We start from the raw sequence: 18456 nt of genomic DNA on the forward strand, positions 1-18456 counted from the left end.
GTATTGTCTAGGTAAATGTAGGTCTATGGTGGCCTGAATTGGTTCCCAATCAGAGACAGCTGTTTATCGTTTTCTCTGATTGGGGATCCTATTTAGGTTGCCATTTTCCATTTTGGTTTTGTGGGTTATTTTCTATGTGTAGTTGCATGTCAGCACTCGTTATTATTAGCGGCACGGTCATTTTGTTTTTGTGTTCTTCGTAAATAAAGAAGAATGCATTCAAATCACGCTGCGCCTTGGTCTCATCGTTACGACAAACGTGACAATGGGGTCAGCCCTAGTAGCTAGCTTGGATGGCTAGCCTCTTCAGTAACTACTGGCTGGCTAGCTAGCTGAGACCTGAAGAGATAAGAGAATGTTTTTCTGACTGAAGCACAGCCAAGTGACACAGTGCCCCCCTGTGGACTGAAGCTAAACTTAACAACATGCTATTTAACCCTATTTAAAATTAGCAATGTTGAGGTGGTAGAACTGACAGTCTTCTAACCTATTCCATACTTGGTTCATGTTTGTTATTTCCATATAGACTATGTAACAAGTTGTATTAAAAAATATATATAAATAAATGAACTGCTCATTATTAAATTGGTGAAATTACTGAATTAAGCTTTTATAATACTGTTTTTATTTATTTAGCTACATACCTTTCTTATTGTTGCTGCATTGTCAAGAGGTTAACCTGCAATTAAGCATTTAATTGCACTGTGTACTCCATGCAAATCATGTGTATATGACAAATAAACAAACTTGAACTTAGAAGGGAAGGGGGAGGGCAGCCAGAAAGAGAGGGGAAAGAATTGCCAGCTTTGTGGTTAGACTGTTGGTGAACAAAACATAGAAAATACATCAGCCCATAAGTAATGTTTCCTCAAGTGTTATGTAATCTAATAACCTCACATTCGCTGACAAAATTAATCATAGAGGTCTTATAACTTAATACATTTTTTTAGTTTGCAAGCTCTGCCACATCCGACAAGCGTCGGAGTCGGTGCAGTAAGATTCGATCTTAGTCCTGTATTGAAGTTTGCCTGTTTGATGGTTCGTCGGAGGGCATAGAGGGATTTCTTATAAGCTTCCGTTTTAAAGTCCCGCTCCTTGAAAGCGGCAGCTCTACCCTTTAGCTCAGTGCGGATGTTGCCTGTAATCCCAAAGGTGATGTTGGGCGATTCGAGCTGGCTCACAGTCTGCGTTCCAATTCATCCCAAAGGTGTTCGATGGTGTTGCGGTCAGGGCTCTGTGCAGGCAAAACCATTTCTGTATGGACCTCGCTTTGTGCACGAGGGCCTTCTCCAAACTGTTGCCACAAAGCACAGAATCGTATACAATGTCATTGTATGCTGTAGCATTAAGATTTCCCTTCATTGGAACTAAGGGGCCTATCCCGAACCATAAAAAAACAGCGGCAGACCAATACTCCTCCTCTACCAAACTTTACAGTGGGCAGGTAGCGTTCTCCTGGCATCTGCCAAACCCAGATTCGTCCATCGGACTGCCAGATGTTTATGCATGGTTCATCACTCCAGAGAACGTTTCCACTGCTCCAGAGTCCAATGGCGGCGAGCTTTACACCACTCCAGCCACGCTTGGCATTGCACATGGTGATTTTAGGCTTGTGTGCGGCTGATCGGCCATGGAATTCCATTTCATAAAGCTCCATACGAACATATATTGTATTGAAGTTACTTCCAAAGGCAGTTTGGAACACGGTAGTGAGTGTTTTAACAGAGGACAGACGATTTTTACACGCTACACTCTTCAGCACTCTGCTGTCCCGTTCTGTTAGTTTCTGTCCTGCCACTTTGCGGTGGAGCCATTGGTGCTCCTAAAAGTTTCCACTTCACAATAACAGCACCTGCAGTTGACCAGGGCAGCTCTAGCAGGGCAGAAACTTGACCAATGACTTATTGGAAAGGTGGCATCCTATAACGGTGCCCATTTGAATGTCACTGTGCTCTGGAGATTGCATGGCTGTCTGCTCAATTTTATACACCTGTCAGAAACAGGTGTGGCTGAAGTAGCCGAATCCGCTCATTTGAAGGGGTGTCCACATACTTTTCTATATACTGTATAGTGTAGCTTCTTATCTGTCATGTTTGTGTAAAGGACATCACGCTGCTTGCTTTGTGAGGACCTTTTCCTCACAATTTCTCCCATACCTGGCGCAAACTCGGGACCTCTGCCTTGCTAGCACACACGTGACCGCCCTCCAGAAGCATCTTACCAGTTGGCTCCACACGAAAAGCTACCTATTTGCTGGAGCAAGTAGGGACAGTTCAAGCAGAGTAGTAAGTTTTACATTCGCATGTGTTACATTTTGGAGTTGTGTTGTGCAGACACCTGCATTTTTCTTTACAGTGGAGTTGACCTGGTCGTGTCAGTTTACAATAACTTAAAAGAGCAACTGACCCTAAAAACAACTGTAGAAAACAACCTATGTGGCATCGATTTGAGTCAGACACATTTATTCTACTGTCAAATAGGATATTTTTGGTCATAAAGTCAATCTCATGCTAAACTGAGTTTTGTTAGACTTGTGGTTGTGACAGCATCACAATGTAAATGAAGGTTGGGTTTGTTTAAATCCTGCCCATGTAACGTATGTGAAACGGCTAGCTAGTTAGCGGTGGTGCGTGCTAAATAGCGTTTCAATCGGTGACGTCACTTGCTCTGAGACCTTGAAGTAGTGGTTCCCCTTGCTCTTCAAGGGCCGCGGCTTTTGTGGAGCGATGGGTAACGATGCTTCGTGGGTGACTGTTGTTGATGTGTGCAGAGGGTCCCTGGTTCGCGCCGGGTATGGGCGTGGGGACGGTCTAAAGTTATACTGTTACACCCACATCTGGCAGCACACAAGTAAACATCAATTCGGAGTGCAGCTGCACGCGACTTGATCGTAATTAATGTGGTAAATTTGGGTTGACTTTGGATATCCCTATAGGGATAGTTTGGGATCATTGATAAATTACACAATGTACACATTGTTAATATTCCAATAGCTCCAAATTTCAATTACTTAAAATCCTCAAACCAACTATAAATTGTAGATATTCATATACCCTTCAAGACACACTGTAGATTTGAAATAGTTTTATTTACTTACCCAAATTAGAAGAGCTGAAATACAGACAGTGAAAAAGTAAAACATGGTTTACATAGAATTAGCAGATGTGGTGAAAAAGGCAGTGAAATTACTATGAAAACAATTGTTTACATTTACACTTTACAACTAGAACAGGACGAGAGAGGAGGGTAGACAAGCGACAGCAGCATAGAATACTAAGAAAGAAGAACTGAGGAGAGCAGAGAAAGTGATGTACTGTAGAGAGGCTGAGGAGGGGTGAGCACATATTAGACTGTATCACTTAAAGCTGATCTATGGATTCTAATTACTGTAGTGTGTGTGTGTGTGTGTGTGTGTGTGCATGTGTGGGTGAGTGTTTGGGTACTGTGGGATGCTTTAATCAGTTGGGCTCATTGGACAGGTCAGAGTCTATTGTACGTTTGAAGTTGTTGAGTGCTTTTTGGCAATGCATTGTAGCTGTATGTGTTCCAGATTAAAAGACCCACAGCAGCATTTGTAATTGACTACTGGCAGTGTCTCAATGTTAACTCAAAGTGCACCAAATTCATGCATTTAGTTGTGGGACCCCCTGACTGGCTTTGGGCACCCAATGTCTTCAAATCCTAGAAACACCCCTGGCTGGGCCCAGTCAGGTTTTTGACTCAACAATATAACGAACCATACCGTGCAGTGCTGGACCCAGTCAGCTCGTTGACACATTCACACTCTCGCCTGCTGAAAGGTCAGCTACAAAATGTTGTCACCATTGTAACAGGTTGTCATCAAGCTCTGGTCTCCAGCATGGGAACAGAAGAGGAATACCTGGTGCGGTAGTCTAAGGTGGGACTCCAAATCATCTTGGCTATGACACACACACACACACACACACACACACACACACACACACACACACACACACACACACACACACACACACACACACACACACACACACACCCTTTGCAGGTCCATCAACCCATTTAAATATCTATCACACCCTACAGCAACCTGTGGCTCATGAGAGAACCTTCATAAATCATCAGAACGTTAATAACCTCTTTATTGACATTTATGTAGTGTCCTGTAATACTCGTTTGAAGTCAAACACCTTGGTCATTCAAACACATCCATAAAGACTCTATATCACATGACACTGTACTTACTTTAAAGTCAGACCGCTTTGGTCATTTATAACACACAGATAAATGCCTTTTATCATATGACGCTGTACTTACTATAAAGTCAGGCACCGTTGGTCATTCATAACATATACATAAAGGCTTAATGATGTCAATACAAATATATTAACACTGAGAATTTTCACTAACAGCTTAAACAAATAAACATTAAAGACATTTTTAAACCATACATTTCCTTTTATTGTATTATTTTTTAAACAATACACATACATTAAAGTTTCAAAAAGTCCAGAAATGCAATTACATTGAACATTACATCATTTTTTTGCTGAGCCCGCTAGCTAGCTAAATTTCATTAGATAGTTAACTAGCAATTGCTGTGATTGAGGTAGCTATGTAATCTAATTCAACACTTAACTATTACAAACACATTTAAATTACAATAAAGAAAAGGTTAATTTACTCATTTTTCGCTATTCCGTGGCACCGCTAGTGAACGTTTGATTTGCCAACTCATCACACGTGCTCTTACTGCATGCACTACAGGAACATAGGTAACTAAATAATAGTACAGGGCATGCACACTGAATTAAAGGGCTACTACACTCAAAAATAGACAGTTATTCAATTTTTCCAAGACCTCACATTTCATCCCCAGATGTGGTTTAAGAATTGTTGTTTCTGTAATCATGGCCAAGAGTGGCCTAATATCATTGGTTAATAATCAAATATTAAAATGTCATACAAAGAACATACAAACAACAAATGGATAGCATATGATCATAGATTAATTAGACTACACAAGCTTACAAACAATTGTAAGTTCAAGGAGAGGGGCTACAAGAATGATCAGATTAATATTGCCATTGAGAAAATTCAAAACAAAACGAGAAATGACCTTTTTCAATGTCAGTCTCGCAAAAAGACGCATTCTTGCGTTCTAACTACCCGCTATTCAAAGTGCTCTGAACAAATTAAGGGAATTGTTCACAAACATTGGCACATCCTAAAATCCGATGATAGTCTCGGTAATGTGTTTTCAGACCTTCCCTTGGTCGTATTCTCGCAGGGCAGAACTTTCAGAGACCAATTGGTACACTCTGATTTACCACCCCAAGATATTCCTGAACAATGTCTATTTGCGCCCCTACTGGATGGAAATTACAAATCTAATGGCTGTGCTCAATGCAATGGCACTAATAAATATAGATCCTTCAAACACCCACAAACAGGGAAATCGATCCCAATCAAAGGTGTTATTACGTGCTCCACTAAGGCAGTTATTTATATATATAACTTGTCCTTGTGGTAAAAATGATGTAGGTAAAACAAAGCGCAAATTAAAAGTACGTATCTCAGAGCATCGTAGCACCATTAGGTGTAAACACTTTACTTATCCAGATGCGGCCCACTTCTTGGAGGCAGGACACTCGATTTCGTCTCTGCGTTATATTGGCATCGAACATGTCACCTCCCTAGGAGAGGGGGTGACCTTGATAATTTATTGTTAAAACGAGAGGCTGCCTGGATCTTTAATTTAAAGACCCTTGCGCCCTTCGGTCTCAAGGTAGACTTTGATCTGAAGCCATTCTTGTGATTATTGTGACTTTGCCATTGTAATTGTTTGTAAGCTTGTGTAGTCAAATAATCTATGATCGTATGCTATCCATTTGTTGTTTGTATGTTCTTTGTATGATATATAATATTTGATTATTAACCAATGATATTAGGCCACTCTTGGCCATGATTACAGACACTTGTGTCTTTTGACACTATATAAACGAGTCATCCCGCAGTGTTTGTGATTATACCCTGATGAAGACAGCTTGGCTGTCGAAACGGTGGTAATTACATTTTTGCATCTGAGCTCCTAGTGTGCGGCTCTCTTTTATTTTCAAGTTTTCTACTCCGCGAGCCAGCACCTCGTCTTAATAGATGTGCGTTTCTTTTTCTTTAAGAATTGTTGTGAACACAGAAAATAAAACCCTGTTGTTTTTCTATTAAAACATTGTGAAGAAAATGAAACATGTGGGAAATCCAAAACCTGGATAAACAAAACCCAGAAAACGGAAGTGAATTAGGCAAAACATGTAAAAGCATTTTAAAAGGCCCTACAAACGTTTTTCTTTGCAGTGCATGACTGCACCTTAGAGTGTGTGACATCCTGCAGCACAGCATTCAGATCCAATATTGGCTATGTACCTAAGAGAGAAAGCGGTTGGGCCATCATAGACATGTTTTAGAGTAATATAATACAGTATATACAATGTAGTAGACACTTATATCCAAAGTTACTTACAATCATGCGTGCATACATTTTAACGTATGGGTGGTCCCGGGAATAGAACCCACTATCCAATAATAATGTTTAACATGATTTTTTAAATGACTACCCAATCTCTGTACCCCACATATACAATTTTCTGTAAGGTACCTTAGTCAAGCAGCAAATTTCAAGCACAGATTCAACCACAAAGACCAGGGAGGTTTTCCAATGGTTCGCAAAGGGGGGCGCCAATTGGTAGATGAAAAAAACAAACAACAAAACGACATTGAATATCCCTTTGAGCATGCTGCAATTATTAATTACACTTTGGTTGGTGTATCAATAAACCCAGCCACTACAAAGATACAGGTGCCCTTTCTATCTCAGTTGCCGGAGAGGAAGAAAACAGTTCAGGGATTAAACCATGAAGCCAATGGTGATTTTTTTAATGGCTGTGATAGGCAACAACTGAGGATGGATCAACAACATTGTAGATTCTCCACAATACCTACCTAAATGACAGAGTGAAAAGAAGGACGCTGTATAGAATTGTATAGAATATTTCAAAACATGCATCCTGTTTGAAATGAGGCACGAAAGTAATACTGCAAAAAATGTGATAAAGAAATGAACTTTCTGTCCTGAATACAAAGTGTTATGCTTGGGGCAAATCCAACACAACATATCCCTGAGTATCACTCTTCATATTTTCAAGCATGGTGGTGGCTGCATCATGCTATGGCTATGCGTGTCATCGTCAAGGACTACAGAGTTTTTTAAAATAAAAATAAACATAATAAAGCTAGGCACAGGCAAAATCCTAGAGGAAAACTTGCTTTCCAACAGACACTGAGAGACAAATGCACCTGTGAGCAGGACAATTGCCTAAAACACAAGGCCAAAGATACACTGGAGTTGCTTACCAAGATGACGTTGAATGTTCCTGAATGTCATAGTTAAAGTTTTGAAGTAAATCATTTTCAAAGTCTCTGGCAAGACTTGAAAATGTCTGTCTAGCACTGATCAATAAACAACTTGACAGAGCTTAATGGGAAAATGTCAAGGTCCATGTGTGCAAAGCTCTTAGAGACTTACCCCCCCCCCAAAAAAATAAAATAATTACAGCTGTAATTGCTGCCAAAGGTGATTGTAAAATGTGTTGACTCAGGGGGTTGAATACTTATCTAATCAAGATATATTTGTGCTTTGTTTTCCTTAAATAATGTTTTTGCTCATTGGCAAAATATTACACAACAGAATGTGGAAAACATCAAGAGGTTTGAATACGTTCTGAATGCACTGTACATAGGGCAGCGGTCACTAAGGTGCAGGGTAGAGTATCGGGTGGTAGCTGGCTAGTAACAGTGACCTAAGTTCAGGGTTGGGTTCTGGGCGGAGGCCAATGACTGTGTGGCCACACACGTCTACAACTCAAGTCATCAAGTTTGCTGATGACACAACAGTTGTAGGCCTGATTATCAACAATGACGAGACATCCTACAGGGAGGAGGTGAGGGCCCTGGAAGTGGTACCAGGAAAATAACCTCTCCATCAACGTCAACAAAATGAAGGAGCTGATCGTGGACTTCCAGAGAAAGCACGCCCCCATCAACATCGACAGGGTCGCAGTGGAGAGGGTGAAAAGCTTTTAGTTCCTCAGCGGGCACCTCATTGATAACCGGAAATGGTCCATTCACACAGACAGTGTGGTAAAGAAGGCGCAACAGCACCTCTTCAACTTCAGGAGCTGATGAAACTCTGCTTGGCCCCTAAGACTGTAACTTTAGGTAAATACACAGTCGTATAACGTATTAGAATTTCAATCTCTGTTTGGAATCATTTCACAGGGATCTGGGGGGCTTGTAAATGTGTGTGTTATGTTTTGTTGGTTCTAAATCAGATCAATGTTTGAGGTTGATAAAACGCAGCGATTAGTGTGTGGAGGCGTAGATGACCTGTGGTGCGTGCGCAAGTGTGTGTGACAGATTGCCTCACATCAGCTTGAGATGCAAGTGGACAGATTGACAGATGACCGCCGCAAACCCCCACACAATACAGCCTGAAATGGAGACCTACGTCTCTTCCCTCCCCCTTACTCTCTCCCTATCTCTCCTGCTCACTTCTCTTCCCTCCCCCTTACTCTCTCCCTATCTCTCCTGCTCACTTCTCTTCCCTCCCCCTTACTCTCTCCCTATCTCTCCTGCTCACTTCTCTTCCCTCCCCCTTACTCTCTCCCTATCTTTCCTGCTCACTTCTCTTCCCTCCCCCTTACTTCTCTTCCCTCCCCCTTACTCTCTCCCTATCTCTCCTGCTCACTTCTCTTCCCTCCCCCTTACTCTCTCCCTCTATCCTGCTCACTTCTTCTTCCCTCCCTATCCTCCTTACTCTCCCTCCCCCTTATCTCTTCCTGCTCACTTCTCTCCCTCCCCTCCCTATCCCCTTACTCTCTCCCCTATCTCTCCTGCTCACTTCTCTTCCCTCCCCTTACTCTCTCCCTATCTCACTTCTCTTCCCTCCCCCTTACTCTCTCCCTATCTCTCCTGCTCACTTCTCTTCCCTGCTCCCTACTCTTCCCTCCCCTATCTCTATCCTGCTCACTTCTCTTCCCTCCCCCTTACTCTCTCCCTATCTCTCCTGCTCACTTCTCTTCCCTCCCCCTTACTCTCTCCCTATCTCTCCTGCTCACTTCTCTTCCCTCCCCCTTACTCTCTCCCTATCTTTCCTGCTCACTTCTCTTCCCTCCCCCTTACTCTCTCCCTATCTTTCCTGCTCACTTCTCTTCCCTCCCCCTTACTCTCTCCCTATCTTTCCTGCTCACTTCTCTTCCCTCCCCCTTACTCTCTCCCTATCTTTCCTGCTCACTTCTCTTCCCTCTCTCTCTTCATCTCTCTCCTTTTCTCACTCTCTTTTTACCAGTCTGAGAAGATCTGTCATTCTCTGTCTCTCTTTCTCTCTCACTCTCCGTCATCTATATGAAAATGTATTCATGAATAGAGCTGCTGTAAATTACTGACGCTTGTCAGGTGGAAAGAACACACACTAGCCTCTTCCTCAACATCTGATGAATGTGATGAACGTTTGATGAGCATTTGACGATGACAAATAAAGTGGACTTTTAATTAAAAGTGAGCCACCTGCCTGCCTCAAGCGTTTACTTCAAATCAGGAGCACAAACGATCCACTTATATATTAGTGAGGTCCTGACATTGGAAAGTGTTGTTGTAGTGGGGACATATTAGAAGCATGACATTGCAAGAGTAATTCGCTGGTCACTGGGGAACAGTTTGATTCCGTAAATACACAGCGGATATTGTTGATTTTGTTTATATGCGTGGCTTATTCTTTTTGTTAGATTCAATGTAATGGACATGTTTGCATGTAGATGACAGAGTGGTAAGCTCATTGCTATTTGTCATTTTGTGTGACTAGTATATTTGTCATTGGTGTAGACAAACAGCTATGTTGGATGAGAGACGCGCATTGACAGCTAACTCAAACAGCGTGATTGTTGACTCTGTAAAAGAGCTCACTTAAAAACAGAAAAGGCTTCTGAGATGGGAAATTGATTTATGGTCGCTGATAGATGGAATAGGGTTGCCTTCATTAGGGTCTACCTCTCTCATGAGATGTGTTCGTGTGTATCTGTGTGTGTTTATGTGTGTGTGTGTGTGTATGTATATATATATATATAAAATATCTGTGTGTGTGCATGTCTCTCTGCATATGTGTGTGTGTCTCCCCCTCTTATTTGAAGTGGACCATGCAGGCCTGGTGGTAGGGATTATGCCTGGCTTTTTTGAGGAGCTTCTCCCGAGGGGCATCAGCACTGGCGGGTCAAGGTTCACCTGCTTAATCTGGTCCCCCAAGGGCTTTATGGGTAATTGCCAGTGCCTAATCCAGTTTCTGTGGAGCCCCTTTTCTCAAAGATGCTGGCCAGTCAGTGGCTGAGTCCCAAAGGGCACCCTATTCCTTATATAGTGCACTACATTTGTCCAGATATGGGCCCTTATCAAATGTAGTGCACTAAATAGGCAATAGGGTACCATTTGTGATGCATCCAGTGAAGCAGAGGCAAGTGAGGAGAGGGATCCAGGGAACTAGGATCAAGGGCCCCTTGCATCAGGTGTGACAGGTCAACACAAGCTTTCCTTAACCTTGTGGCACTCCAATCCGGACCCAGGATGTAGCAAGTTAAATAGGTTCCCTGAAACCACATGCCATGACTGGACAGGTCCCTGAGTGATTTTGGTAGTGCACTGTTTTGGTCTTGATTAATGGCGGTTGGGGTAAGGTTTGAATGAGGTTTATATAAGGTCAAGGGCTGTGTGTGTGTGTGTGTGTGTGTGTGTGTGTGTGTGTGTTTCAGGCCCTCAGTTGATGTGCCGATGGGAGAGTGTGGGTCCCAAAGGCTGTGTGGTCCACTCCAATGATTGTCTAGGGAAAGGGGTGGTAGTATGGGATCTAACATATACCGTATGTAAGCACACACATGCCCTAGGCAAGGGCTTAGGAATAGCAATACTCATAACAAAGGCACTGCAATTTACTATCCTCAAGGAAACTGTGATGTGGAGCATTTTAACATCAATCTCAACAGTTAATTTACTGTTAATTCATCCCAGAAAACATCTCTTCCAGCATATACTGTATCTCCGTGATACTGCTACTGTTGAAGGAAATAAAAAAAGATCCCCCATTCTTTCTCAATCAGACACTTCGATCTGGCATGACCTTGCTTATAAACAAAACAGGCTGATGTATGGAGGCACACACAGACACTGAACGCCACGCTATCTTGACATTTGGAGAAATTATTATAAACATAAGCGGGATGAGAGGGCCCCATTGACAGAGATAGGGAGAGTGAGTCCTCATAAGGAACGTAACCCATCAGTAGAGATAAGGTGTCCTCATAATGGATGTTAACCATTGACAGAGATAGGAAGTGTCTTCATAAGTTCCATAAAGGATGGTTATGGTAATGTCCTCAGGTTTTGTTGGCTTTTCTCAACCTTCATTATAGGAGTGAGTTGTCATTAACCAGATAGACCAAGCTCAGAACCACCCTGCTTGGGTGACATTGTGAGGACATTAGCACTGTAATTCAGCCCCTAATGCCCAGTTAAGGGATAGTGGTGCTTTTTGGACTGTGACAAAGCTTTTCATTGGAATATCTGAATAATAGACAATATAGTGAATCAGTGCTGTTGCAATTAATATAGGGTAAAGACTTCCATTCTTTGGAGGAAAACCTTTGAGGGAAATCTTTCCTCTTAACATTTGACTGGAAGATTTGAGAGTTTCACACTTTCCATACTTATGAGAGAATGTTCAGTGAGAATGTAATGAGAACGTCCAAGCATTGATATTACTAATCAGGTCATCATAATATATGCAACACATCCACCCCTATAACACTCTCACACATCAATAAATCATCCACCATCATTGATGTCCGAATCTCAATTCACTCGAAACTTCAAAGATGAGTGGCCGATTTTGTGTAGAAAGTTGAGTAACTTTAGAAGCCGAAGACACCCAACACCCAACATTCCCATTGGCTAACCGTGGGACAGAAGCTGATGTGAAGGGTACAAATATGGGGCGTTATTTGAGGATAGGATCCTGGGGTTGGACAGTGATCCCTCTCAAATACCAACTCACTATTCTCATAGTTATTTCTAACGCAATGATACAAGCTACTGCCATTTTCCAACTGACTCCATTCAGTTTAACAGCAGTCTGTTATTACAGTAGATCAGTGCTTAATTTGTAAATCGGGAGGTTCCGGAACAAAAAGTGAGCAGGAGAGGGGGTGACCTGGGAAGTTCTAAGGTACCGGAATGCATGAGGGGGAAAAAAGAAAATCACCTTTACAATAAAGCATTGCATGCACAGCATCGCATTTGTGTAGTGACATAGAGCAGTAGAACAGAGGCCCTTAAAAGAAGTTGCACACATTGGGAACATTCTATTAACCTAGGGTATTTTATAAATGCATTACATGCAATTCTATGTCATTTTACATGACTGGAGACTTTTTTAATACAGCACAAATTATTAAAATGACAGGCTTTGACATTGACAAACTGAAAATCTGAGCTCAATGAAAACGACCTCGTCTTGAATCCATCAATAGCCTAGGCCTAGGTGTGTGGAGACATATATTGTAGGCTACAATGTGAGGAGGAAATTATAGAATAGAAATTAATGCTTTCCAGTTTCTCTGACTTGCCCAATGATGCGCAGCACACTAACTGATGATGGCAAATCTGCTCGTGCCAAAGTATGTCTCTTTCTTTTGTAAAACAATATTTGGAAGTTGATCAAATATTTTGGTAGCCTACAGTATAGAGTCTCTGCTTTTCAGCAGGAGCCATTTGCTTTCCAACCTGTGTTTTCCCTTGATTGTATTTGAAATTTTGCGAATGGCCTGTTTTGTCTACATTATATTCTTTCACTGACAGATTTGCCACATGTTCCCGGCTGTAGCCTATTCCTTATTATTGGGCTACAATCAACAGCTGGGCTATTTTTAAAAAATAAGCAAATGATCCTCTGGGGCTAAGTTATAGGCCTTCACATGATGTAGTAGGCTATTATGAACTATTTCATTAATAGACAGCAGGAATTCTATTATTCAGGCAAATATATTTCAATTGATCAGGGGTGCTGCAGTTCCTTCAGAACCCTTTGCGCGGCTATGATTCTATAATGAAATGAATGATGAAGTGCAACACTGGATAGATGACAGTTGCAGGCTCATGTCTATCAGAGCAGAGAGATCATACAAGTTGAATTCATTCTAGTTATGTGAGAGATACTGGTGCACTTCTCACACAGCCACAGCCTTGCGTTGATCTCGAACATACAGTAAATTACAATGTTGAGCAGACCATAAACCCGAGTCTGGCTCAAACCGAGTCAACTCTTAGAATATTAGGCCCTGGCCCAAAAAAACATTTTCACATAAATTTTTTTGTGGGGGCAGGATAATTCATGAAGAGGCAACTCGAATGAACTTTGATCGCTTTTCTAATATTTTTTTACATTGAAAAAAGTGAATTATTGTTCATGCCACAAGAGGTACAGGAGTCCAAAACGGAGAGGTGCCGGACACTGTTCCGGCAAGTTCCAGCTCAAATTAAGCACTGCAGTATATTGAATCGAGTGCAAAGCAATATCACAAAGCCCTTCTGCTCATAAACGTAAGGCCATATCCAGGCACCAATTGCAGAGTGGCAGAGAGAGTGAAATAAAGAGGGGGGGGGGTGAGAGTGTAAGTGTATTTGTGAGTGATCTTATATCAGTAGGCTTTTGTCTCATGTTCTGTGCGCAACTATGTGTTTTAGTGTATGTCTCTTTAGTATTTTCAAGTGTTTGTATTTCTGTCTCATGTACAGCACGTCTATATCTTGTGTGTGTGTGTGTGTGTTGGTAGTGTGTGGGTCTGATTGAAGAATTAATCCACTTTGTGCCAGAAAGGAGCCGTGATAACACACACACAAACACACGCAAGAACACACGCACACTGTGTCAATGAAGACCATAGGGAGGAACCAGACGCACGCGCAAGCAAACACAGTCATTTCATTATCCCAGTATTGAAGGGCTTTGGGTTATAACATTAAATCACACATTGACAGTTGCTCTTGCTTTCTGGATTTCATCTGTTTTGCATTCATCTCTTATTTAGACTTGAGACTTGATAGTGGAGGCAGCACACAACTTTATGGCATACAGTTCCTACTTACAATTTAAACTTAGCCTACATTATAAGCTACCCTGCACAGTGAAAGGTGTGCTAGACTACCCTTACTTTAGAATTTTCATGTGGACTTCCACGGCATCTGTCTCTCCCTTACAGAGGAAAAGGCAGAGCTATTATGATCTTGCTATTACCTATCAAATCATATTACATCAACAAAATGCTTAGGGGGTTAGGGGTTGATTTGGAATTGGGCAGTAGGCGTAGTGCTCTGTATCTCCCTCTCTCTATTCAATGCCATCTGCGATAGTGCTTTTTTGGCAAGAAATACATGTGTAAAATTACCAAGCAAATGATATTGAGGAATCATTGCTGTATAATAACCCCCCTTCACCTCCCTCTCTCCAACCTCTCTCTTACCTCCAGTCCTGAGGGATGACTTCAGGCAGACACCCAGTGACGTTGTGGTGGCGGCAGGGGAGCCAGCTGTCATGGAGTGCATCCCCCCGCGGGGCCACCCGGAGCCCACCATCTCCTGGAAGAGGAACAACATGAAAGTCAACGACCACGACGAGAGGATCACCGTGAGTCCTTTCTATCTGTCTATAGAAATATGCCTCTGTTGCATCATTCAATCATTTTATTGTTGTGGCTATCCAAAAAAGACCTGCAGGCCTGCATATTCGTCTATCTATACCTGCATTACCACTCAAAAGTTTGGGCACACCTACTTATTGGATTTTTCTTTATTTTGACTATTTTCTACAATGCAGAATAATAGTGAGGACACCAAAACTATGAAATAACACACATGCAATCATGTAGTTACTACAAGGTGTTAAATAAATAAAAATATATTTTAGATTTTAGATTCTTCAAAGTAGCCACCCTTTGCCTTGATGACAGCTTTGCACACTCCTGGCATTCTCTCAACCAGCTTCACCTGAAATGCTTTTCCAACAGTCTTGAATGAATTCCCACATATGCTGAGCACTTGTTGGCTGCTTTTCCTTCACTCAGCAGTCCAACTCATCCCAAACCATCTCAATAGGGTTGAAGTCGGGTGATTGTGGAGGCCAGGTAATCTGACACCGAACTCCATCACTCTCCTTCTTGGTCAAATAGCTCTTACACAGCCTGGATGTGTGTTGGGTCATTGTCCTGTTGAAAAACAAATGATACTCCCACTAGCACAAACCAGATGGGATGGCATATCGCTGCAGAATGCTGTGGAAGCCATGCTGGTTAAGTGTGCCTTGAATTCTAAATAAATCACCAAGAGTGTCACCAGCAAAGCACCCCCACACCACCTCCTCCATGCTTCAGTGGGAACCACATATGTGGAGATCATCCGTTCACCTACTCTGTGTCTCACAAAAACACGGCGTTTGGAACCAAAAATCGCACATTTGGACTCATCAGACCAAAGGACAGATTTCCACCAGTGTAATGTTCATTGCTCGTGTTTCTTTGCTCAAACAAGCATCTTCTTATTATTGTTGTCCTTTAGTAGTGGTTTCTTTGCAGCAATTCAACCATGAAGGCTTGATTCATGTAATGTCCTCTGAACAGTTGATGTTGAGATGTCTACTTGAACTCTGTGAGGAATTTATTTTGGCTGCAATTTCTGAGGCTGGAAACTCTAATGAACATACTGTCTGCAGCAGAGGTAACTCTGGGTCTTCCCTTCCTGTGGCGGTCCTCATGAGAGCCAGTTTCATCATCATGGTTGAAATTTTCTGCGTTGACTGACCTTGATGTCTTAAAGCAATGAGCTGTTCTTGCCATAATATGGACTTGGTATTTTATCAAATAGGGCTATCTTCTGTATACCACCTCTGCCTTGTCACAACACAACTGAATGGCTCAAACGCATTAAAAACAAATGAAATTCCACAAATTAACTTTCATTCCAGGTGACTACCTCATGAAGCTGGTTGAGAGAATGCCAAGATTTAGCAAAGGGTGGCCACTTTGAAGTATCTCAAATGTAAAATATATTTTGATTTGTTTAACACTTTTTTGGTTACTACATGATTCCATATGTGTTATTTCATAGTTTTGATGTCTTCACTATTATTCTACAATGTAGAAAATAGTCAAAGTAAAGAATGAGTAGGTGTGTCCAAACTTTTGACTGGTACTGTATATGCAGATAGACAGACGGACGGACAAAAAACTCATTTAATTGAATCTATTTGAAGGTGTAATGACCAAAAACTGAACCCACCAGTACAATAGACCACCTCTCTGCTCTCTCTGAGGCCTAAAGAACTCAGATACACTACACACATAACACAAACTACAGTCACTTATCTGTATAGAAGGCTTTGGGTATATGTATTCCACATTTGTCTATGTGGCGGTTCTCTCAATGTCAAATACAACCACATGAATAAGAAGAATAATCAGAGGGGGGATGGGAGAGAGAGAGAGTGGAGTGGGGTGAGGTTGGAGAAAGAGAGAGGGACAGAAACGGAAAGAGATAGTGACAATTTGATGCTAGGGGTATGGAGAAAGAGAGATAAACAGACACAGATGCCTAAATGTGTTGGTTGCTTAATAAACAACATGATAGAGTGAATAGGCTTGGGGACATGACAAGCACATCACCATGCTTCCTTCCTCCTGCGGTGTCTTTTAAGGGTACTTACTTCTTTTGTCTCTCTCTCTCTCTCTCTCTCTCTCTCTCATAGACTCGAGGAGGCAAGTTGATGATTTCGAACACAAGGAAGAGCGACGCAGGCATGTTTGTGTGTGTGGGCACCAATATGGTGGGGGAAAGGGACAGCGACCCAGCAGAACTAGTGGTGTTTGGTGAGTGGAGTTTACATTCAGATGACCTTGCTTTCCCTGGTTCTGTGTTTTCTCTGGTCCTCTCTATTTTCTACTGTGTATTTATCATATTTTCCCAACTTCTGTCACTCTCCAATCTTGTCCTCCTTTCCTTTTTCTCTCTATCTCTCTCACTGTATGTTGTTTTCTCTCTGACCATATCGCTCTCTCACTCTCGGTCTGTCAGAGCGACCCATGTTCGTTAAGCGTCCTGTGAACCAGGTGGTGTTGGCTGATGACACGGTGGACTTCCTGTGTGAGGCCCATGGAGACCCCGCCCCCACCATCCGCTGGAGGAGAGAGGAAGGAGAGCTGCCCCGTGGCAGGTGAGGAGAGAGAGAGAGAGAGAGAGAGGGAGAGAGAGAGGGAGAGAGAGAGGGAGAGAGAGAGAGAGAGGGAGAGAGAGAGAGAGAGAGAGAGAGAGAGAGAGAGAGAGAGAGAGAGAGAGAGAGAGAGAGAGAGAGAGAGAGAGAGAGAGAGAGAGAGAGAGAGAGAGAGAGAGAGAGAGAGAGAGAGAGAGAGAGAGAGAGAGAGAGAGAGAGAGATTAGTCACCAGACATCAATGAGAGTGAATGGACCCCATGTACAGTAGGATATCATTCTATATATTCACCCTGGTCTGTTGTTGCAGGTCAGATATCCGCAGTGACCACAGCCTGCGTCTGACCCAGGTTCGGGCTGAGGACGAGGGCACCTACACCTGTGTGTCTGAGAATAGCGTGGGCAAGGCAGAGGCATCGGGCAGCCTGCAGGTCCATGGTAAGACCAGGCACAACACACATGAATATGGGCATGAGTGACACACAGTCTCTTATGTAAAGCTGGCAGGCAATTTCAATTTCAGCAGCATTTGACTCCATCAGTAATGACTTAGGTCTCCTGCACTTTTTGACAATTTACTTTTGGAATCCTCCACACACACACATGCGTGTGCGCATACACCCACACAAGTAAAGACACAGGTGCACACACACACGCACCAATAGGAGTTTATGGCATGGAATTGCATGGAGATTGTTCTGTGTGAATTATGGCAACATTATTTAGTTTGGAGAGTGCAGCTGCAATATTAATGGGGTATGCTAGTGTGTGTGTGTTATTTTTTTAAAGTTTAGCCATCATACCGTAATACCTAGCCATAGCAGGGGTTGAGGTCAATTTAATTTAAATTCACTTAATTCAGAAGATGAATAGAAATTCTGTTCGAAATTTTAAAATGGCATTTATTTATTTCTCACTTCCTGAATCGACTAAATTGACTCCAACCGGAACCATACTACAACCCTCCAACCTGAGCCATACTACATAAAGCATAATCTAATGATGATACACTAAATCTTGAATCTTGGTTCACTGGACTGCACTGCCCATTAAATCAAGTCTCAACTCAACTCAACCCATCTCATTTTCATTCATCTCTTTGTTTTTTCTCTCTGCTCAATTTTTCTCC

General features: G+C 42.2%; 1 protein-coding gene across 1 annotated transcript in view; it reads left to right on the plus strand.

Moving 5' to 3' along the window:
- LOC135550811 (roundabout homolog 2-like) overlaps positions 1–18456 on the plus strand; it is a 139636-nt gene that overhangs the window by 62410 nt on the left and 58770 nt on the right. Inside the window, exons 3-6 of the mRNA XM_064981938.1 lie at positions 14598–14755; positions 16868–16988; positions 17194–17332; positions 17638–17765. Coding sequence (XP_064838010.1) covers positions 14598–14755; positions 16868–16988; positions 17194–17332; positions 17638–17765 — 546 coding nt within the window. The remainder of the gene's footprint in view (positions 1–14597; positions 14756–16867; positions 16989–17193; positions 17333–17637; positions 17766–18456) is intronic.

The sequence above is a fragment of the Oncorhynchus masou genome, chromosome 12 (genome assembly GCF_036934945.1).
Source record: "Oncorhynchus masou masou isolate Uvic2021 chromosome 12, UVic_Omas_1.1, whole genome shotgun sequence".
Taxonomy (NCBI): domain Eukaryota; kingdom Metazoa; phylum Chordata; class Actinopteri; order Salmoniformes; family Salmonidae; genus Oncorhynchus; species Oncorhynchus masou.